This window comes from Petaurus breviceps, unplaced genomic scaffold, assembly GCF_028583685.1.
Source record: "Petaurus breviceps papuanus isolate PSGF00001 unplaced genomic scaffold, PetGlider_PUasm1.0 81, whole genome shotgun sequence".
NCBI classification, from domain to species: Eukaryota; Metazoa; Chordata; class Mammalia; order Diprotodontia; family Petauridae; genus Petaurus; species Petaurus breviceps.
Window position 1 is genome coordinate 6562816 of NW_027186546.1, and position 23627 is coordinate 6586442.

A 23627-nucleotide genomic window follows, 5' to 3' on the forward strand; every position below is an offset into this window, starting at 1 on the left:
TAGACATTTTAATTCAAGGAAGTAAATTCTTTCTCATGGTTATTACTAACTTGAGAAATTCTAAGGATGTAAACCCAAAAAATTTTGATGGGTCTAAGAAAAAGAGAGCTGCTAAAGAAACTAATGTGAAGCATGATCTAATATAGATTTGAATAAGATATACATGAAAATATATTATAGATACAAAGGTGCAGCCTGAGATGGTCCATGGTTGTGAGTCTTGAAACATAATGAGCATCAAACAATCAAAGTTGTCAGTGACCCAAAGGACAAGGGAGAGATTCATGATGGGTGGAAGCTGCCTGTGGTGTATTTCTAGTGATAAGTTTTATGTACGTGGCATAAGGGATCTCATTGAGGAAATGTGTGATCAGCTAAGAAAGTGGACTATTCATGTGGTGAAAGTGAAGGATAACAAATGGATTTCCCAAATGATAAACTTGATAGCCATGAAATGTAAAAGAACCTCAAGATAGGACCTCCAGTAAATTGAGTCATCTATGGAAGAGCTTTGGAAGAACATGGATTAAAAAAAATGAGTGAAAAAGCATGGATGGGTTACAGGCTATACAGATACCTACACTGATGAGATCATAGATCTGCTGGAATATATAGAAGATAGGAGAGGCTAAGGACTGGTAACTGAAGATGAATTCAAAAGAATAGCATCAGGAGTGCTAAAGCTCAGAATGAATTGTGACTCGCTATGAATGTTAAGACCAAGGGGAAGGGCTTTTTAGACCTCATCTATAAAATGAAGGGATAGGACTAGACTGACCTCCAAGGTCCCAACAAATTTCTAAATCTATGATCCTTTAATGTGACTATTGTTTAAGGTACGTGGAATACCGATACCTAGACAATAGGGAAAGATAATAGATGATTCTCTCTCTCTTTTTTTTTTTTTAATAGAAAGTCAGTCATGGTGGTTAGACCTGACTACATTATTTTAGACATATATATCACTTGCCTGGCTCTGCCTGCTTCACTTTGCATCAGTTCATATAAGTCTTCTCATGCTTTTCTGTATTCATATTTGTCATTTCTTTTTTTTTTTTTAAAGCAATCGGGGTTAAGTAACTTGCTCAAGGTTACACGGCCAGTTATTTCTGGGTGTGGTGCTGAGTATCGGAGCCCAGATTTGATCCCCAGGTCATCCCGCCACTGGAGCCGGTGCTCTTACTCACTGAGCCACCTTGCTGCCCCCATGTTTGTCATTTCTTAGTAATATTTCATACAATTCATATAGCACTAAATTTCTTGAGCCATTCTTTAATTGGTAGTCAACTATTTGTTTCCAGTTCTTTTCTACTATAAATATGTTAAAATATATATCTTAGAACATAACTTTCCTGTAGCCTAGTAGGAGGCTCTCTGGGTCAGTGGGTATTTTAGTGACTTTCCTAGTATAGTTCCAATCTGCTTTCCAGAATGGTTGGACAACTTCACAGTTCTGCCAACAGTATATTAGCATGCCTGCCTCTTCACAACCCTTCAATATTAGTTATTCCCATCTTTTGTCATTTTTGCCCTTTTGCTGGACATAAGGTGAAACCTAAGAGTTGTTTTGATTTTCATTTCTCTTACTATGTGTGACTTGGAATGATATTTAATATAGTTGTAAATAGTTTGCAATTCTTTTGAGAATGGTTCATATATTTTGACCCCTCATCCATTGGGAAATGGTCCTTTGTCTTATTTGTGTCTTCTTATCCCTAGGTTAAATAAAAATTCCTCTGTGTCTTATTGAAACTCCCTCACACACTTGCGCCAACCTGCCATTACAGCCTTATTATATATTACTCCCCTTCACACATTCTGTGATCCACTGAATTTCTTCCTGTTTCTCACAGTCTTCCATCTCTCTTCTCTGTGCCTTCACACTGGCTATTCTCCATGCTTAGAATGTATTTCTCCCTAACTTCTCCCTCTTATAGTCCTCAGTTTCCTTCAAAGCTTATCTCAGGAACTACCTTCTACAGGAGCCCTTCCTGAGTCCTCCTACCTCCCCTCAAATCACCTTATATTTATTTTGTTCACATACACACAATATACATACATTACTTTTACTTACTTGTGTACATATTGTTTTTTCTAGCAAATAAAAGTTTTTTGAGAGTAGAAATTCATTTTCATATTTGTACAACATACAGCAAGTGCTTAATAAATACTTGTTGACTGATTGCTTATCTCTTCCACTCCAAACAACAGTCTTATCCATTCTTTGATTCTCATTATTTCCCAAAATAACTCTGGAAAGAAAAAAAGTCTGTTCTGTTATTCTTGGCCTTACCAGCCTCTGCCCATTTGGAGCTATTTCTAAAAGATCATGCTATACTTATTTAAAAAAAATACAAACTTTTTTTGCTGAACAAAAAGATAGACTTTTGAGATCTGCACTTGCTTCCATCTTCTGTACATGGCTTTTAAAAATTTAAGTGAATTGATGATTTCTGTGTTCATACACCTCAATGTCTTTAGACAATTTCCATTTTCCCCCTTTCCATTGGAATCATTTTCCTTTGTGTCTTTAGAATTTCTTGAGTTATCCATCCCTCCTGGTCTCATTTCTATAGAATCTTAGTACATGAGATACTTTTTATCCTTCTTCTCAACTCTGAAATGTATGCTCCACAAATCTAGGGTTTATGTCAGATTATAACTGGCTCCCTTCTCCTTGATCACAAATTCTAGGACAAAGTACTCACTTCCTCCAAAAGGACCTATTATTTCCATCATAGCAACCATTTCTTTCTTATTGGTGAAAAAATTCGATGGAGAAAATTTTGTTATGAAAACCTGATGATCTTTTTCATTTTTGTTTGTATCTTTGTTTTCCTTCAACCAGTTTCATCTTTAAATGCCCTTAGTATGAACTGGCTTGAATTGGTCTCTTGCTAAGCTTTCTAGAAAGTTGGATTTCTATCTACTACTTCTTATGTTTTATGAGGTGATATTAGTCATAATTTTCTACTATCCTCCTCCTTAAAATTTTATAAATGTGTTTATGTCCTAAGTTGGTGTTGCCCTGGGCTTTCTTATTTATCTCCTTGGCAAGAAAATCAAATTTTGCTAACCAAAAATAGTTTCTAGGATCCTCATGTCTCTGCTCATTGCAATTGATCTACACCGATTGAATGTCCTTAGGAAGTGATGGTAGCTTTTGTTGATGTCCATTATTTAATCACATTTTTCCACATCAGCAGTCTGATGACTCAGTGATCCTAACCATGTGGATACTCTGTCCAAACACACAGGTTGGCAACCCCTCCTTCTGCCTATCATATGCAACATTTTTTCTATGGAATTAAGTTCTCCCCCAGTAACATCACATGAACTTATATTGTTGAGAAATAAATTTATGATATTAGACAGAAGGTATGTGTTTCCTATTTTGAAATAAAAATTGAAATATACTTGATTGTCTCTGACTGTCTTCACTTTAACCCACACCAGTATTCCCTGCTTGCACTATGATTTTTTTCTTTTAAATTGTATTTTATTTTTTCTAATTATATATAAAGACAATTTTAACATTCATTTTTTAATAAAATCTTGAGTTTCAAATTTTCTTCCTCTCCCTAAGATAGTAAATAATTTGATAGAGGTTGTATTTGTGCAATCATGTAAAATATATTTCCATATTAGTCATGTTGTAAAAGAAGAAACAAAACAAAAGAAAAAAGATTTTTTTAAATAAAGAAAGTGAAAATAGTGTGCTTTGATCTGTGCTTAGATTCTACCAGTTCTTTCTCTGGATATGACTAGCATTTTCCATCATAAATCTTTTGGACTTGTCTTGGATCATTGTGTTGTTGAGAAGAGCTAAGTCAATCGTAGTCATCACACAGTGTTGCCATTACTGTGTACAATGTTCTCCTGGTTCTGCTCATTTCACTTTGCATCAGTTCATATAAGTCTTTCCAGGTTTTTCTGAAATCAGCCTGCTCATCACTTCTTATTAAACAATAGTATTACATTACATTCATACACCACAACTTGTTCAGCCATTCCCCAGTTGATGGGTATTCTCTCCTTTTCCATTCCTTTGCCACCACTAAAAGAGTTGCTATCAATATTTTTGTACATACAGGTACTTTTCCCTTTTTTTGTGATCTCTTTGGGATACAGACCTAATAGTGGTATTGCTGGATCAAAGGGCATGCACAATTTGATTGCCCTTTGAGCATGGTTCCAAATTGCTCTCCAAAATGGTTGGACCAGTTCACAACTCCACCAACAGTGCATTAGTGTCCCAATTTTCCCATATACTCCCAGTATTCATCATTTTCCTTTTCTGTCATATTAGCAAATCTGATAGGTTTGAAGTGATACCTCAGATTTGTTTTAATTTTACATTATGCATTTGAAAACATTACATCAATACTTCAAGGATCTATATTTTATTAATATAGGTATGTCCTCCACCAGTACAAATTATACCTCCTCTACAACTTCATAGATGATATTCAAGGATTTCTGTGGTCAAAGAATTCACCACCCTGCAACCAAACTGATGCTAACTTCTGCAAAATTAGGTTTATGTGTCCTTGGTCAAAAAAAGGAATATAGTTCATCAAAAAGAGCTTACTCAATGCCTTTCTAGCTTTGTGAGACTTGCCTAAACTTACAATCCATTGGTATAATCTTTAGGAACCCAGTGTCGCTTCCACAGCCTAGTAAGGTATCAGAGTAGGGTTTTAGTAATGTCACTTAATATTTGGGAATACTTTTAGTCCAAGCCTATTATTTCATGTGCGTAGGGAACTCCCAAGTAAATAAATGCTTCTTTCCAATGCAGATCCATACTTGGTCCACAATTTGCAATCTTAAAGAGAGGTAACTGGGGCATTGAGAGATTAAGTGATTTGCCCAGGATCCCACAGTCAGTATGTGTCAGAGGTGGGATTTGAACCCTGTCTTCTTGACTTTGAGGCTAGCTCTGCATCCATTATATCCCATTTCCTCTCTTGAAAATAACACCAGTTTAGTATATAAATTTTATTTTCAGTCTTCTATAGAGTATCCTTTATAAGTCTGTTGAAATTCAAAGGTGATACTGCCCCTCACTGTTATTCCTACAGTGATTAATATATTGGGGGGGGGTGTTTGTTTATCACTTAGGTGGCAATATAAATTCAATCACGTGAGCCTTATTATGCCATTCCATATTTGATAGTGTTGTGACTTAATGTGATATAATGCATGCCACCAAATTCTCTTCACTATATTCACAATATACATCTGAATTCAAGTTGTCAGATCACTTCCTAGCCCCATTAGATGATGACCCTTCCCCTCTGCTTTATATGACTCCTGTGGAGTCAGTCAATTAGCCTGAGAGATCTACACTTCCTACAAGACTCAGCTAGAATTTTTTCATGAAGCACCATGTGTTAGCATAGGGAACGACACTTGGAGAAAGACCTGTCTTTGAACTCTTCCTCAAACATTTAATACTCTTGTCACTCTGGGATAATTACTGTCACCTTTTTATTTAAAATGAAGATCACAAAATGTGCTTCAGTGGGTTTGTTGTGAAGATAAAATGAACTCCTGGATGTAAAGTACTTTGTAAACCTTTTAGCTCTGTATAAGTATAAGCAACCATTATCATCATCAAACGATACAGTCCCTGACCACAAGCTGCTTATAGTGTGGGGGTGAGAGGAAGCAAGAAATACACAAATAAGTATAACACACTATAATGTGGTAAGGAGAAAAGATGGTTATAGACAACATATTAGGAGAAATACTATAATATATAATATGATAATATATAGTTATATAAAATATAATAGCTGATAGCAAGCTAAACATCTGTTTGTTTAACTAACAAACTGTCACCAATGGCCTAAAATAGAAGTTCTCAGCATATGGTCTGAAGACCCCTGGGTGTCCCTGAAACCCTCTCAGGAGATCTTTAAGGTAAAAAATAGTTTTACAATAATACTAAGATATTACTTACCTATTAAAACACTCTCCCGTTTTTCTTTTTCTCTTTTGCTTTTTGGAAGGCAATTGGGGTTAAGTGACTTGCTCAAGGTCATATGGCTAGTTTTTGTGTTAAGTGTCTGAGGCTGGATTTGAATTCAGGTCCTCCTGACTCCAGGGCCAGTGCTCTATTCACTGCGCCACCTAGCCGCCCCTCCCCCTTTTCAACAACATAACTGCATGAGTCCAGATTTTCATAATATACTTGAGCCAAAATAACACAACAGATTGAATGAGAAGCAGACAGGAGAATACAGTTGTCTTCTATGAAGCCAGATATTAAAGATATTTGCAGTTTTCTTACTATTTTTTTATTTGGGAAAAATTATTTTCATAAAAATATACTATGTTAACATATGATTTATTATTATTGTTAAATGAATTAAGAAATATTTTTGGGGTGGCCAGGTGGCACAGTGAGTAAGAGCGCTGACCCTGGAGTTGGGAGACCTGGGATTGATTTTGGCCTCAGATACTTAACACCCACACAAAATAACTGGCCATGTAACCTTGAGCAAATTACTTAACCCCAATTGCTTTAAAAAAAAATATTTTTAAAATTTATCAGTTTTAGCTTCGATTACAGTAAATATCAAGAGATATAACACATAAACAAAAGCTTTTTGGAATCCTCAGTAATTTTATTGAGTCCTGAGACCAAAAAGCTTGAGAACTGCTCACCTAAAACAAAGGCATAATTAATAACTGAGAGTGAGTTTAGATTTAAGTGCAGTATGTTTGTCTGGGGCCACATTCATCCTGAACTTTGATAGAGAGCAACTGTGATGAAAGTCCATTTGTTTAATTTTTTAAAATTAACATCAATATACATTGAAGCATAAGTATATATGTGTCTCTGATTCTAGCTGACCTATTGGAGAGCATCATTAGTTATTATTACTATTCATTTTTTTTCCTGCTTTATGCCTAATTGGGGAAAAAAGGGGAGAAAAAAAGTGCATTTTAATTTGTTCATCCTTTTTTATTTCTGCAGAGAAGAAGCTGTTGAAATTGGTATGGACTATCTACAAAGCAGGTAAACCATCAGCTATTTTCAAACTAACTATTAATTATTTCAATATGGGAAAAGGAAAGTTATTCTCATGAGTGTGTATGTTGTTTGTATGGCCCTGCCCCTCTTTACTTCTGGAATATGCACTCATTTCTTTTTTTAAGTATTTTTTTGGAGGGGGGAAGGCAGGGCAATTGGGGTTAAGTGACTTGCCCAAGGTCACACAGCTAGTGTGTCAAGAGTCTGAAGTCGGATTTGAACTCAGGTCCTCCTGACGCCAGGGCCTGTGTTCTATTCACTGCACCACCTAGCTACCCCCAATCATTTCTTTAAAAATACCTTTATTAGAAGATACTGTTAAATACCTTGCAAGTAGGGATTGGTTCATATTGTTTCTCCTAACATAGTAGGCAATAAATGCTTGATGATTGGTTAAATCTGACTCAAAAGTCACATAGCTGATAAAATGTTTAATGCTAATAAAATTATTAATTCATTTCATATTAACTGGTATTCTGATATTTGCATTTCTGATGGATAAGAGCATAAGTAACTGAACCAATTCCACATTGATACTATAGAGACAGAGACCATAGTTTCACTTTTTATTAAAACTTTTAATTTGCCTAGTGATTTATTTTAGGCTTAGATAATTCTGTGGCCAATGTATTTATTCTTAAATTAAATATTATTTTGTGATCAATCTATGTATGTGAAAGTGATTGGTAACCTATAACATGTATATATAGTGTGTATACATGTGTGTGCATACATATGCACACGTACATATAAGAATATGTATATATGTATGTATGTAAAGGCAGCGAGGTAGTACAGTGGATAGAGCCCAGGTCCTGGGGTCAAGAAGACCTGAGCTCAAATTCTGCCTCAGATACTTGCTGTGTGACCCTGGGTAGGTCATTTAATCCTGTTCACCTCATTTTCCTCATCTGTAAAATGAGAAGGAGAAGGAAATGGCAAACCATTCTAGTATCTCTACCAAGAGAAATTCCTTGGGATCATTAAGGGTCAGACAAGATTGAAAAAATAGCTGAGCAACAACAACAAAATGTGTAGAATATATTTGTGAAATTAGCATTTACAACCTTTGAACTTCTTCTATGAAAACTTTCTCCTTTACCTCCCTAGTTTTCCTCCTCACTGTGATAGCACAAGCTCATGTGGATATTCAACTTTATTTTATTGATCAAATATCATTTTTTGCCACCTAACCTCTAGAAATAGCACCCTTCCTAGTGATTCAGTTTTTGTTGTTGAGATTATAAAGTCTTATAAGATTTCTGGGGACTTAAGAAGCCAAAAGGAAAGCTTGATAAGAGATTGCTGAAAGTAGGATAAATTTTGCATGTAGATGGTAAGCCATTGTAATATTGTCTTTATCCCTGAGAAGGGATTGAAGAGCTCTATGGCACTGTTCATTGGAGGACAGCTTCTGCATGTGATAATATGTTGAGAGCTCTGTGTGCTAGGTCATAGCTTCTATAACCAAGGATTTAAGGGGATTCAGTTTGATTAGACTTGGTTTCATAATACTAGGTATTGGATTTCTCTTCCAAGATTAATGTGAAAGGCTTTTTCATAGAGTTTCATACTTTATCCTGTTCTCTTGTAGAATGGAAGATGGTGAACAAGTGAAAATGAAGTCGTTCAGGTACATTAATATGTGAGTTGGTCGATGTTTTGGTAATATTTGTTTCTAACAAACAGTCTTTAGTTGATGTTCTTGGAAGTTGTCAGAAATGGATTGGGTTCTCCTTAGACTTTTTATTCTTGTTAAGAAAAAAGAGGGGGCGGCCAGGTAGCACAGCAAGTAAGAGCGCCGGCTCCAGTGTCGAGATGACCTGGGGATCGAATCCAGGCTCAGACACTTAGCACCCACCCAGAAACACCTGGCCGTGTTACCTTGAGCAAGTTACTTAACCCCAATTGCTTAGGGGTGGCCAGGTGGCTCAGCAAGTAAGAGCGCCGGCTCCAGTGTCAGGATGACCTGGGGATCAAATCTGGGCTCAGATACTTAGCACCACACCCAGAAATAACTGGCTGTGTAACCTTGAGCAAGTTACTTAACCCTGATGGCTTTAAAAAAACAAAAGGAAAAAAAGAAAAAAGAGAATGGGAATAGTGATTTCCTCCCATTTGCTGCCCTTCTTGATTACTTTAGATATTATTTCTGCTTAAATAATCAATACTCACTTTTTAAAAATTCATTTTGAACAGCTCTTTAAACTGTGAAATTTTTGGAGGAAAAATAGATCCAGGTTATGTAGCTAGCTCTTAAATATCCTTGGGAAGATGACTGAAATACTCATGTAAAGCCTAAACATTATTTTAGTCAGTAGTTTTGACCTTTTCTTCCATCAAACCTTAAGCCAATTGTATCATAGCTATTAACTGGCAGGACTGAGTCATTTCCATTGTGTTTCCTCTCCATTTTGCCCACTTTCTGATGAAAATGCTAATAAAGGCCCAGAAATGCTAAATGGCCCAGAAAAAGACAGGAGGAAAAACCATGGCCCTGATAATTCACAAATTGGTTGATTAATCTTTTTGGCTGACTGCCTCCCATGATTAATGGACTTCAGATAGAGGCAGTTTATTCCAAGCTTTCTTCTCAAAGCAATTATCTTAGTCCTGCTCTATAAAACTTCTGGCATCCAGCTTCTGGGTCCATTTTAGTATTAAGGCTAATGCACAATCAGAAAGAAAAGGGAAAAATCAATAAATGGAGTCCGTGAGGATGATAATAATATTTTAATTCAGAAATTGTCTGGTAATGAAGGCTTAGAATTTGAGTGGGATATACAAATTTTGGTATGATGGCAGAGAGGAGGCGTAGTGGATAGAATGCCCTGTCTGGAGTCAGAAAGACTCATATCACTGAGTTCAAATATGGCCTCAGACAATTACTATCTGTGTGACCCTGGGCACGTCACTTAATCCTCTTTGCCTCAGTTTCCTCACCTGAAAAATGAACTGGAGAAGGAAATGGCAAACCTAGCATCTTTGTTAAGAAAACCCAAATGGGCTCATGGAGAGTTAAACACAACTGAAAAACCACTGAACAAAACCAACAACAATGGTGAGGTGCAGTGAAAATTCAGAGACAAACAGAACTGGATCCTTGTTGGCTAAATATTGACTGAGAAAATCATATGTTAACATTATTTGTGTTCTATTGTATTTTCATTTATTTTGTTAAATATTTCCCCAATACATTTTAATTTAGTTTGGGCAGCACTTGGGAGTGTTGTATCAGTGAGTATTTAATACCTCTTATGTAGTGGGTAGAAGATTAGCCTTGGAGTCAGGAAGCCTTGTGTTCAGTCCCTCCTGCCTCAGACATTCACTGTATGACCAGAGGAAGCTCTCAGTGCTCTATAAGACAATGAGCCTCTAATCTATATTGGTGGAAGGCATTCCCACACCAGAGGTTACCTACAGTGATGAAATCACAGGTCTGGAACCCACCTTGAACTTCCATTTCCAGCATCATTAACATCATCCTCACCGCCATCTTCTTCCTAATATTTATATAGCACTTAATATGTGCCAAGAACTCTGCTAAGGGGGTTATAATTATTATCTTATTTGGTCCTTATCATAACCCTGAAAGGTAGGTAATATTATTATCCCCATTTTGTAGATGAGGAAACTGAGTCAACCAAAGGTTAAGTGTCTTGCCCAGGGTTACATAATAGTACGTATCTGTGGCAGCAAGCACCCTAAGCGTCCTCAGGGTTTGCTGCCAACACAGGTTCTTGGATCTGCTTTGATAAAGGAAAGCAACTCAAAATGGGTTAACAAGCTTACTTTAATCAGTCAAACATATATCGTTTACCTCGTTCAGGGGAAAAAGGTCAGCACCCCGAACTTCAAAGCATACAGGCAGAATTATCAAGACAGAAACAGATCAAGTAGACAGCTTTCCAAACTGTCCAGCTATTACATCCATACCAAATCATTATCTGGGTTTCAACATCTGGGTTTTTCAAAGCCGGGGTGCTCTGGACAACAGCTTCCCAGAATCCATATCAAATCACAGAACACTTCTCAAAGTGAGCCCCCAAAACAAAGCTACACATCAGGGATTATATAGCCTTCTCCTGGCTCAGAGAATGTAACAACCTTTTGGACCCACTGGCCAATCAAAAAGTTATCAACTGAAAAACAAGCCTCCCACCCCAGGCTCCAGGTGCACTTTAGCCTAGAGGCAGGGAAGATCTTTAAATTTGCATTTCCATTACAGTATCTGAGGCTGGCTTTGAACTCAGGTCTTCCAGACTTGAACCATCTACAATACAGTTATTGTCCATGCCAATAACCTAGTGGCCATTATTTTCCATTTGAATGTGAACCACTGGCAAATTAAGTAGAAAAACCTAAGCTACTTGGGAGCTAATGTGCAGATAAGTATGAGAATGGAAAGAAAAAAAAAGTGGAAAAGGATTTCATGAGTTTATAGAAATCCCAAGAAGTTTTATTTTAACATTTGTTTTAAAACTTTGAGTTCCAGATTCTTTCCCTTCTTCCCTCCTCACCCACCTCCACTGGAAAGATAAACAATTCAATATAGGTTGTACATGTGTAGCTATGCAAAACATTTCCATAGTAGTTATATTGTGAAAGACTAGTAGTATTTCCCTCCATCCTATCTTGCCCCCGATTTATTATTTTCTCCTTTGACCATGTCACTTTTCAAAAGTGTTTGCTTCTAACTACCCTCTCCCACAATCTGCCCTCCCTTCTATGATCCCCACCTCTTATCCCCTTCCTCCTTATTTTCCTGTAGGGTAAGATACCCAATTGAGCATGTATGTTATTCCCTCCTTAAGCCAAATTCAATGAGAGAAGGTTGACCAATTCCCTTTCACCATTCTGCTCTTCCCCTCCATTGTAACAGCTTTCTCTTGTCTCTTTTATATGAGATAATTTACCCTATTTTATCTCTCCCTTTCTCCTTCTCCCATTGTATTCCTCTCTCACCTCTTGATTTTATTTTTTAGATATCATCCCTTCTTATTAAACTGACCCTGTGCCCTCTATGTATACATGTACACACATATACACACTCACATATGTATTTATACACACATACACCCTCCTATACATACATATATATGTATGTATACATATATATTCCCTTTAACTATCCTCATACTGAGAAAAGTCTCATGAGTTATAGTTATTGTTTTTCTATGTAGGAATGCAAATAGTTCAACTTTAATAAGTTCCTTATGATTTCTTTTTCCTGTTTAGCTTCTCTTGCTTCCTGTAGTTGAAAGTCAAATTTTTTGTTCAGCTCTGGTTTTTTCATCAAGAATACTTAAAAGTCCTCTATTTCATTGAGTGACCATATTTTCCCCTGAAGCATTATACTCAGTTTTGCTGGGAATGTGATTCTTGGTTTTAATCCTAGCTCCTTTGACCTCCGCAATATCATATTCCAAGCCCTTTGTTCCCTTAAGGTAGAAGCTTCTAGGTCTTGTGTTATCCTGATTGTGTTTCCACAATACTCAAATTGTTTCTTCCTGACAGCTTGTTATATTTTCTTCTTGGCCTGGGAACTCTGAAATTTGGCTATGATATTCCTAGGAGTTTTCTTTTTGGGATCTTTTTCAAGAAGTGATCAGTGAATTCTTTCAGTTTCTATTTTGCCCTCTGGTTTTAGAATATCAGGGCATTTTTCCTTGAGAATTTCTTGAAGGATAATTTCTAGGTTCTTTTTGGTCAAGACTTTTAGGTAGTCCAATAATTTTAAAATTATCTCTCTGGACCTATTTTCCCGGTCAGTGGTTTTTCCAATAAGATATTTGACCTTGCCTTCTATTTTTTCATTTGTTTGGATCTGTTTTATATTATCTTGATTTCTCATAAAGTCATTAGCTTCCATTTGCTCCAATCTAATTTTGAAGGAATTATTCTCTTCAATGAGTCTTTGAAATTGCTTTTCCATCTGGCCAATTCGTCTTTTTAAGGCATTCTTCTCCTCATTATGGCCTTTTTGGACCTCTTTTGCCATTTGAGTTAGTCTATTTTTTTTATTTTGCTTCTTTTGGGGGGGGAGGGCAATTGGGGTTAAGTGATTTGCCCAAGGTCACAGAGCCCGCTCTTGTTCTAAGTGTCAGAGGCCGGATCGGAACTCAGGTCCTCCTGACTCCAGGGCCAGTGCTCCACTCACTGTACCATCCAGCCACCCCAGTCTATTTTTTTAAAGATTTTTTTTCAGTATTTTTTGGGTCTCCTTAGCAAGCTGCTGACTTGCTTTTCATGATTTTCTTGCATCATTCTTATTTCTCTTCCCAATTTTTTCTCCACTTCTCTTGATTTTCAAAATCCTTCTTGAGCTCCTCCATGGCCTGTAAGCAGTTCATATTTTTCTTGGAAGCTTTTGATGCAGGAGTTTTGACTTCATTGTCTTCTTCTAGTTCCATGTTTTGATCCTTTTTGCCCCCCAGAAAGGATTCTGTGGTCTGATTGTGCTTCCTCTGCTTGCTCATCTTGCCAGCCAATCACTTGACTTTTGAACTCTTTGCCACAGCAGTACTCTTCTTCCAGAGTGGAGAGAGCTTCGTCCCAAATTGCTGGGGTTTTTGCAAATGTTGTCACAGCTATGAGGAGGGCACCCTCTCTATAGCCACCACAAGCTGCGACCCAGATCTAAGCAGGTCAAAAAAAAAAACCCTCTGAATGGTCGCTTGGTTCTCCTACAATCTTCAGGCCAGGAACTCTTGAGGAAGCCACATGGCAGCAGCTGCAGCCACCGTGCCTCTGCCACCACAGGGGCCGGACGGTGCTCTTCTCTTCCCAATTGCAACAGAGTTCCCTACTGACCTTTTACTTTCTCTTTGGCGTTTATGGGTTAAGAAGTCTGGAAACCGCTGGTGATTGGCTCCAGCTGGTCTGTGTTGCTGGTCAGGGCTGCCCTGAATCTGGACCTGGGTGGTGGCTCATGCAGGACTATGCTCGGCTCCCAGCCTCATGTGATAGACCCTTCCTGCCGGCCTACCAGGCTGCCTTCAGTGGGAGATTTTTTCTCTTTGTCATTTTGTGGGTTCTGTAGCTCTAAAGTTTGTTTAAGTCATATTTTACAAGTATTAGAAGTGGTTGGGGCAGGAGCTCAGCAAGTTCCTGTTTTTACTCTGCCATCTTCTCCCAAGAAATTTTTATCAATAGCCTGGAGTAGTGACTAGAACTCTGGACTTTGAATATAGAAGACCTCATTTCAGACCTTACCTCAGATATTTAGCAGCTGTGTAACTCTGGACAAGTCACTTAATGTTTCTGTGCTTGAGTTTCCTCTTTTGTAAAATGAGGAAGTTAGATTTAATGGCCCTGTTAGCTCTAAATGTATGATTCTATGACCCTATTGTCAAGGTATTACAGGAATAAAGGAAAAGTTAAATAGATATACTTTCTGGGCTGATCGTCTAAGATAATTCTTGTATTAGTCACTACATTTAAAAAAAATTTTACACTGAAGTGAAATTATTTCTTTTCAGAGAAGCACATAGTCAGACAGAAAAACGGAGGAGAGATAAAATGAATAATTTAATTGAAGAACTATCTGCTATGATCCCTCATTGCAATCCCGTGGCCCGTAAGCTGGACAAACTTACTGTACTGAGAATGGCTGTGCAGCATTTGAAGTCCTTAAAAGGTAAGTGGGGAAGCATTTTTTTTCAGTTATATGATAATTTCTTGTTCTAAACTAGTGACCGCCTTCTTTTCAGCTGTGTCTCATTAGTCTTGCATATGAATGAGGGAGGTGACATGTAAATGAATAGTCATTTTCAAGAGTAGAAGGAAAGAACCATAAAGGGAATGAATGGCTCCAGTGACTGAGTTCTCTAGGAAGGCCTCCTACAGAAAGTAGCATTTGATCTGAGTCTTTAAGAAGCCAGTGATGCCCAGGAGCAGGAAAGTAAAGAGGAAGAAAGACAGCGAAGTGGCTCGCCACTAGGGCTGGATTCAGGAAGACATGAATTCAAATTTGGCCCCAGACACTCAGGAGCTGTGTGACCTTGGCAAGTCACTTAAACCTGTTTGTCTTAATCCACTGGAGGATGAAATGGCAAACCACTCCAGTATCTTTGCCAAGAAAACCCCATACAGGGTCATGAATTGTCAGACGTGACTGAACAACAACAAAAGAGAAAGATTGTTCCAAGTACAAGGGACAAGCTGAAGGGGTGTATGAGAGAGGAAGCACCATATTTGAGGAATAACAAGTAGACCAGTATTGCTGCACCCTAAAGTATGGAGAAGAGTAAAATGTGAAGTGCCCAGCTTTCAAAAGGCTTAAATGCCAGAGAACTTTGTATTTGATCCTGAGGGTAAAAGGGATTTATTAAGCAGGGAAATGATGTGGTCAGGATTGTGCTTTAGGAAAATAACCTTGGTAGGTGTATGGAAGATGGATTGGAGTGGGGAGATAATTCAAGCAGGGAGACCAATTTAAAGGCTATTATATAAGTATAGGAGAGAAGTGACAGGGGCCAGAACTAGGGTTTAGAACTGGAGGGCAAAATAGAGGTTGAAAGAATCCACCGATCACCTCCTGAAAAAGATCCCAAAAAGAAAACTTCTAGGAATGTTATAGCTAGGTTCCGGAATTCCCAGATTAAGGAGAGAATATTACAAGCAGCCAGGAAGAAACCATTTGAATATTGTGGAAACACAATCAGGATAACCCAGGATCTGGCAGCTTCTACACTTAGGGATCGAAGGGATTGGAATATGATATTCCGGAGGTCAAAGGAGCTGGGATTAAAACCAAGAGTCACCTACCCAGCAAAACTGAGTATCATGTTTCAGGGGAAAATATGGTCATTCAGTGGAATAGAGGACTTTCAAGCATTCTTACTGAAAAAACAAGAGTTGAAAAGAAAATTTGACATTCAGATATAAGAAGCAAGAGAAGCATGAGAAGGTAAACAGGGAAAAGGAATCATAAGGAATTTATCAAAGTTGAACTATTAACATTCCTACCTGGAAAAATAGTAATTTTATCTTATGAAACTTTTCTCAGTAGTTGAAGGGAATAGAAATATATATATATATATATATATATATTATATATATTATATATGTCTATATATGAGGGTATATGGGCATGTGAATACATATGTGAATGTGTGTATATATATTTACAGGTACACATAGATAGAGGGCACAGGACCAATTTAACAGGAAGGGATGATACTTAAAAGGTGAAATTAAGAGGTGAGAGAGAAATATAATGAGAGGAGATGGGGAGAGACAGAATGGGGTAAACTATCTCATATAGAAGAGGCAAGGGAAAATGGTTACAATGGAGGGGAAGAATAGGAAGGCAAAAGGGAATGGGTCAACCTTATTCCCATTGAATTTGGCTTGGGGAGGGAATGAAATACACACTAAATAGGGTATCTCACCCTCTAGGAGAGTAGGGGGGAAGGGGATAAGAGGGGGGATGATGGAAGGGAGGGCAGGCTGGGGGGGAGGGAAGTTGGAAGCACCCACTTTTGAAAAGGGACGGGATCAAAGCAGAGAATAGAACAAGTGGGAGGTGCGATAGGAAGGAGGGAAATATAGTCAGTCTTTTACAATATATCTACTATGTTATTGTTTTGCATTAGCCACACATGTACAACCTATACTGAACTGCTTATCTTCCCAGTAAGGGTGGGAGACAAGGGAGGAAGGGAATGAATCTGGAATTCAAAGTTTTAAAATCAAATATTTAAATATATATTTATATATACCACTATTAATACTATTTTACATGTAACTGGGAAATAAGATATACAGGCACTGGGGCATAGAAATCCACTGGAAAAGTCAAAAGGGGTATGGGAGAAAATATGGGAGAGAGGATTGGAGGAGGGGATATCCTGTGGGACTGCTATTTTGGGGTGGCAGGTAGGGGAAAAACAGGGAGAAAATTTGTAACTCAAAATCTGGCGGAAATGAATGACGTAAATCAGAGGCTAATAAAGCATTTAAAAAAAAAAAAAAGAATCAATGAGAGGGATGGCTAGGTGGCCCAATGAAAAGAGCACAGGCCCTGGAGTCAGGAGGTCCTGAGTTCAAATTTGACCTCAGACATGTAACACTTACTAGCCATGTGACCTTGGGCAAGTAACTTAATCCCAATTGCCCTTCCAAAAAAAAAAAAAGAATCATTGAGAGTGGAGTAAAAGTAAAATTGCCTTGTTTTTTTTTTTAAATTTTATTTATTTCATTAAATATTTCCCAAATATATTAAAAATTTTTTTAACAATCATTTTTTGAAATTCTGAGTTCCAAATTTTCTCTCTCCCTTCTGCCCCTGCCCCTTTCCCACCCCTTGTGAAGCCAAACAATGTAATGTAGATTATACATATGAAGTCCTGCAAAACATATTTCTGTATTACAAAAGCACACACACACACACACAAACAAGAAAAATAAAGTAAAAAAAGTACGCTTCAGTCTGCACTCAGAATTCATCAGTTCTCTCTCTGGAGGTGGATAGCACTTTCATCATGGGTAAAGGATTGCCTTGTTGATATGAGGGCCGAGTAGAGTTTATATAACATAAATTTGTAGTAGACTGAAGCAGCATGGATTTGTGGTTTCCTCCAGTTTGATTCAACCGCATGTGGATAAGAGTGAAGGCTATAGATAGTGGATGTAATCCAAGGTTGAAGTCTGGCAAGGCCTCAGCAATAGGACAAGGGGGCAAAGAGTAGAGGATAGTGTAGATTGAACTGGCCCCCCACTGGCTCCAGATCAGGAGGAGAGGAGAGTGTAGCCAGTGCAGGGATGATATCCTAGGGAAGTATTGAAGTGTGGAGGGAGCTACACAGGTAGCTAATGACCAAAGGCTCTGTTTGAAGAGGTCCTCTCATTCCAGATTCATGCAGTTTCTATAGCACTGTGCTGTACATGAGGGACCTAGTAAAGTAGCTTTCATAGGTCTGGTATGTGTGCTGTATCCTAAAAGATACAGTAAGGCAGGTATTCAATAGATCAATTGGGAGGCAAACAGGTCCTGAAGCTCCTGGTGATGGAAGTGGAATGGTCAATGGTGGGAGGAGCCTTTTTTGGGGGGGAATTTTCTGGGACCCGATTTTTAATCGCAGTATGTTGTGTAATAGATTAGTTGATCTTTTGGCATCAGTGAAAGTTGCTATGAAGTTTACATAACATTTTCCTTAAGCTTTTATAACAGAAACAAATCAGTCATAGCATCTTAATGTTCACAACAAAATACCATCTAGTCCAATCCCTCTATGTGAAACCCCTTACGACATTCCTGACGACCAACAAGTCAGTCTCTGCTTGAAGATCTCCAGTTGCACGGCACTTAATGATTGCCAAGAAGTTAATTTTTATATTGAGCCAAAATGTGCCTGTCTCTAGCTTCTGTCTGATTCAATTCAATTCAATGCCCTCTGGGCGCAAATATAATAAGTCAATCTTTCTTACCTTTGGCAATCTCTAAAAAAAAAAGAAATACATCTCCAGACTCACTTCTCTTAACCCTTCTTTTCTTTAAGTTAAACCTCCCTGGTTCCTTTTAATGACCCCGACAGACCCTGAAATCAGCTCAGATGTAAGCTCCTACACAAAGTCTGCCATGATTCTGGGCTTATTAATGAGTTTCCTCTTTTGGACCCTCCTTAGCGCTTTGTTTTGTAATTCTCTAATGTACTTAAAATGTAAGAGTTGATGTCTTATTCTCCATTAGGCTATATTCTCTGTGAAGGCAAGGACAATACTGTGCATACAGTGGGTGCTTAATAAATGCATGTTGAATTGAATTGAACTCAAGTCTTTAAAAGAATGTCAAATACTATTAGGAGGACTTAAAAAAAAAAGCTGGTACAAAAAAAAATATCAAAGAAAGTTTAGGCCTTACAGGACTTTGACAACCTGAAGCATATCCAAAGTATTTTCTCAATTGTCATTTTCTTTAATGAAATTTTCTGTTATTTCTTCATATCTTCTCCAGCAGGTTGCTGCCCTTCAGCTGATCATGTCCTAAGGCATAAAAATTCAAATTCATAAAAAGCAGAAATATCAAACATATCATTTACCAACCACAGTGCAAGGAAAATTATATTCAATAATGGGCCTTTGAAGAAAGGACTAAAATTAATTGAAGAGTAAATAACAATTATAACAAATCAAAGGATTAGTAGGTCAAAGAACAAATCATAGAAATAACAGAAAGCAAGGGAAGCTAGAAGGCAGAAAACTCCATTCAAATCATACATTCTGTGGGAGGCCTTTCTCTACCCATCTCCTTCCTTTCCCTTGTTCTATAAATACTTGTCAACTGTCATACTCTAAGCTCTGGATTTTAGCTGAGGTTCAGGCATTTTCATTTTGGGGTTTTCTTTCCAGAGAGGACTAGTAGATTCTTTCTGTTTTCATTTTACCTTGAGATTCTTTTAGGTCTGGACAGTTTTCATTCATGATTTCTTGAAATATGGTTTCTTTGCTCTTTTTATGGTCTAGGTGAGGGGTAGGGAACCTGTAGCCTGGAGGCCACATGTGGCATTCTAGGTCCTTAGGTGTGGCTTGCTGACTGAGTACAAACTTTACAGAATAAATCCTTTTATTAAGGGGATTTGTTCTGTGAAGTTTGGATTCAGTCAGAGGGCTGCACTTGAGGACCTAGAGGGCCATATGAGGACCCAAGGTCACAAGTTCCCCATGCCTGATCTAGGCTTTCATCTAGTTTGATGACTCTGAAGTTCTCCTTCCTTGACCTGTTTTCAAGGTCATTTGTTTTTTATAGAAGGTACCTTCCATTTTCTGATATTTTTTTCAGTCTTTCAATTTTTGTTCTAGCATTTCTTGCTGTCTCACAGAGTCACAGATCTCTGCCTGATCCAATCTGATTTTCAAGGGGTCTGTTACTTGTGTAAGATTGTACTTCTTGATGGAATGATGACATTTTCATTAGTACTGATCTGTATCAGCTGGGGGAGGGTAGTGGTAATGAACCCTCTGTTCTTAGTATACTACAGAGGTTGCTCCAGCTATTCTTTATAAGTAAGTATTCTTACTTAAAAGGCAGACGCCACAAGGAGGTAATGAGATGGTCTGCTTTGTCTTCCAGAGTGATACCAGGGGTGATCTGTTCTGGGCTAATCCAGTCTAAGGTACAAGCTCATTATGACTCCATTCTTAGTACAGAGGCTTCAGATCCTGTCTTGCGGTCAGAGTAACAGAGCTGTACTCTCTCCAGGGCTCTCTCTTTCATTCCCTATTCTGCAGCTTCAGTCTGCAGGCCTCCCTAGCTTCAGAGAACTGCCCTTTTAGCTAGGTTTTTCTGACTGAACCTCTTCCCAAATTCCTGCAAAGTTTCTGGTTATCTCTTTGGATGGACTTGGGTTGGTAAAGTGTACTTACTGTAGCTTTTCCTTGGGTTTATTGAGTATTTCTTGATCTGAGATCCCTCCCAGCCCTATGACGGTAGGTTGCTTGTGTTCCGTTCCAGAGTAGGAGGTAATTTGCTTTAACTTGGAGTGCTACAATGCAGAAAAGAGCATCCGCCTCCATGGTGCTGCTTGCTTCCCCTTATGGCATTTTGAACACAGGAAAACAGCGTATCCAGTCTGCGCTACTTTCCTTAACCAGTCAGCCAAACATAATATATTAGCAGCAAAGATGCTGCTAGATATCACTGAGCAAGGAAATGAACGAACATTTATTAAGCACCTATCAAGTGCCAAACACTATTGAACTAAATAAAAGCTCTTTACATAGAAAGTATTCGTTGTGTTTTGCACATGAGTTAAAAAAAATACGTAGTTACCTCCGTCCATTAATATGTCATTTGAAAGCAAATAAAGAATTCTCACAACATAGAAAGAAAAAAAGGATGATTTCAGGAAGGCAGCTAGGTGGTACAGTATATAAAGAGTTGGGCTTGAAGTCAGGAAAGACCTGAGTTCAGATCCTGACTCAGAGGCTTACTAGTTTTGTAATCAATTAACCTCTTTCAACCTCAGTTTCTTCATCTGCAAAATGAGGTAGCTGGACTTGAAGGACTCCTGAAAGTCCCTTCCAGTTCTAAATCTATGGTCTTTTAGGGACCACACCAGTAAAAATGAAACTTCCAGGTCCCATCCTTAGGTAAATCATTTAACTATATTTTTGTTCAGTTGTTATCAGTCATTTCCAACTCTTTGTGACACCATTTGGGGTTTTCTTGGCAAAGATACTGGAGTGGTTTTCCATTTCCTTCTCCAGTTCATTTTACAGATGAGGAAACTGAGGCAAACGGGGTGGTTAAGTGACTTGCCCAGGTTCACACAACTCGTAAGCATCTGAGACCAGATTTGAACTCAGGAAGAGGAGTCTTCCTGCCTTCAGGCCCTGTACTCTATGTACTGTGCCACCAAGCTACCCCAACTTGACTGTACACTTTTACCCCAAAAGGTAAGTCACATACAGTCTCATATCTTATACAATCACAGTTCCAGAGTAAATCATTTATATTTCCTTCACTTAAGATTGGGGAAGAAAAACAGGTTTGCCTCAAGGAGCAGAATTCCTTTCACCAGCTTCCATTGTAGGTCCAAATATGGTTGTCTACTAGCTTCATGAAAATACACTGTTTTAAAAAGATTTCTGGAAAACAATGTATGTTTCATCCTGGAATGTGTTTTCAGGACCTTTTTATGTTTGCTTCTTATTTTTAGGCTCTACCAGTTCTTATGCAGGAGATAATTACAGGCCTACATTTATACAAGATGATGAGCTGAGACATTTAATCCTCAAGGTAAGTCAAGACATATATTTCCTCCATTCTTGTCCTTATTTGCCTTTCCTTTTTGTTTGACTGAAGGGAGGAGGGGGGAAGGAAGGTCTTTACCCTGTTTCCTCTTTGGAACAATGAGCCTTGCTTTTTTTATTATAGTAAAAGGAAACATGCAGGTTTGGCCATAGTACGTGAGTTTCAGAGTCAAGAAGGTAGGGAAGGAGTGTTAGTAGACAAGACTAAGCAAAATTATGAGGTAAGATAGTTTGTGGCTGTTGTTCCTTTATCGTTAGCCCAGTATTCCACCTAATGGATATGGTGCTTTCATGTTTCCTCCCAAACTCACCAACTCCACTAGCTGCTCTGATGTCCAGAGATCTTTCTTGTATGTAAACATTTCACAAACATTAAAGAAACATATGTTCGTACATACATACATACATACATACATACATACATACATAGGCAGGCAGTTGGCACAGTGGATAGAGTGTTGGACTTGGAATCAGGACTCATCTTCCTGAGTTCCACTCTGGTCTTAGACTTTTACTAGCTATGTGACCCTGGGCAAGTCACTTAACCCTGTTTACCTCTGTTTCCTCATCTGTTAAATGAACTCAAGAAGGAAATGGCAAACCACTCTAGTATCTTTGCCAAGAAAACTCCAAAATGGGATCATGAAGAGTCAGACACAACCAAAATGACTAAATGACAACAAATATGTCATTATTTTTTAATTATTATTTTCCCATCCCCATGCCCACTCCCTCAGAATTCACCCATCTATTTTCTCTTCTTTCAGGACCTATATCTCTATACATAATATAAAACTCTGATTAAGTGATTATCAACAAATGACTTGGCACATTCACCGTCATCTTCACTTCCTGTGTTTGGGCTTTAGGTTCATCTTTCTCAAAAATTACCCCCCCCCTTTCTATGATTAGGGAACAGCAGCATCACCAACCAGGTCCTGTGTTAGTTGTTCATGTGCCCATGTGATCTGAGCTACCAGTTTCAAGCTCTGATGGAAGCTGAGAGATTAGCCTACTTTTCTAGCTCCTTTTATAGTAAAGAGTTATGACTGAAGTTATTAAACCATATTCCCTACTGAACCTTCAAATATGCATATAGAATGTTTAAAGCAAATAATGCAATATTATTTGTTACTTTTTTCACTAGTCCTTACTTTTCTTGTCATATACTAATATCATGCTGGTCTTGTTTACTGAACTCCATTAGACTTTCCAATTTATTCTGAATATCTTCTTTTTTTTTTTTTTGCTTTTTTATTAGAGGGGGATGGCAGGGCAATTGAGGTTAAGTGGCTTGCCCAAGGTCACACAGCTAATTTTGTTTTAAGTGTCTGAGGCCAAATTTGAACTCAGTTCTTCCTGACTCCAGGGCCGGTGATATATTCACTGCGCCACCTAGCCGCCCCTCAGGTTAACTTTCAAGAGGTTCAGTCACTCCTCAAAGTGTGAGCCTGCAATTAGAATATGTTGTCCATGGACAGTAGCAGATGTTTTGTTCATGTGGTCTGAACAACTAGGGTTGTGAAAGGTTAAGTGAAAAAATGGCAAACTTTTCTAACTCCTTTTAAAATAAAAATGTGATCCCAAAGTGTATGTCACTGATACATTAGAAATATTGTAATGAAAAGAGATATGATAACCTTTAAGACCAGTGCAATGTATTCTATGTCTGAGCTTTCTTTTCCATTCAAAAGCATGAGTTTATGCTTAGATTTAATTTAAGGATCTTATATACTGTATTTATCTTTTACATTTTGTTGAATTTTTCTTATGATGTAAATTGAATGAATGTAAATTGTATTGTAAAATGAATGTAAATTGAATG

At 37.9% G+C, this 23627-nt stretch overlaps 1 protein-coding gene across 1 annotated transcript in view; it reads left to right on the forward strand.

Moving 5' to 3' along the window:
- The window catches only part of LOC138176131 (basic helix-loop-helix ARNT-like protein 2), an 81488-nt gene that overhangs the window by 19261 nt on the left and 38600 nt on the right, over positions 1-23627 (forward strand). The window contains exons 2-5 of the mRNA XM_069106894.1: positions 6989-7030; positions 8640-8678; positions 14527-14684; positions 21709-21788. Coding sequence (XP_068962995.1) covers positions 7011-7030; positions 8640-8678; positions 14527-14684; positions 21709-21788 — 297 coding nt within the window. The 5' untranslated portion in view covers positions 6989-7010. The remainder of the gene's footprint in view (positions 1-6988; positions 7031-8639; positions 8679-14526; positions 14685-21708; positions 21789-23627) is intronic.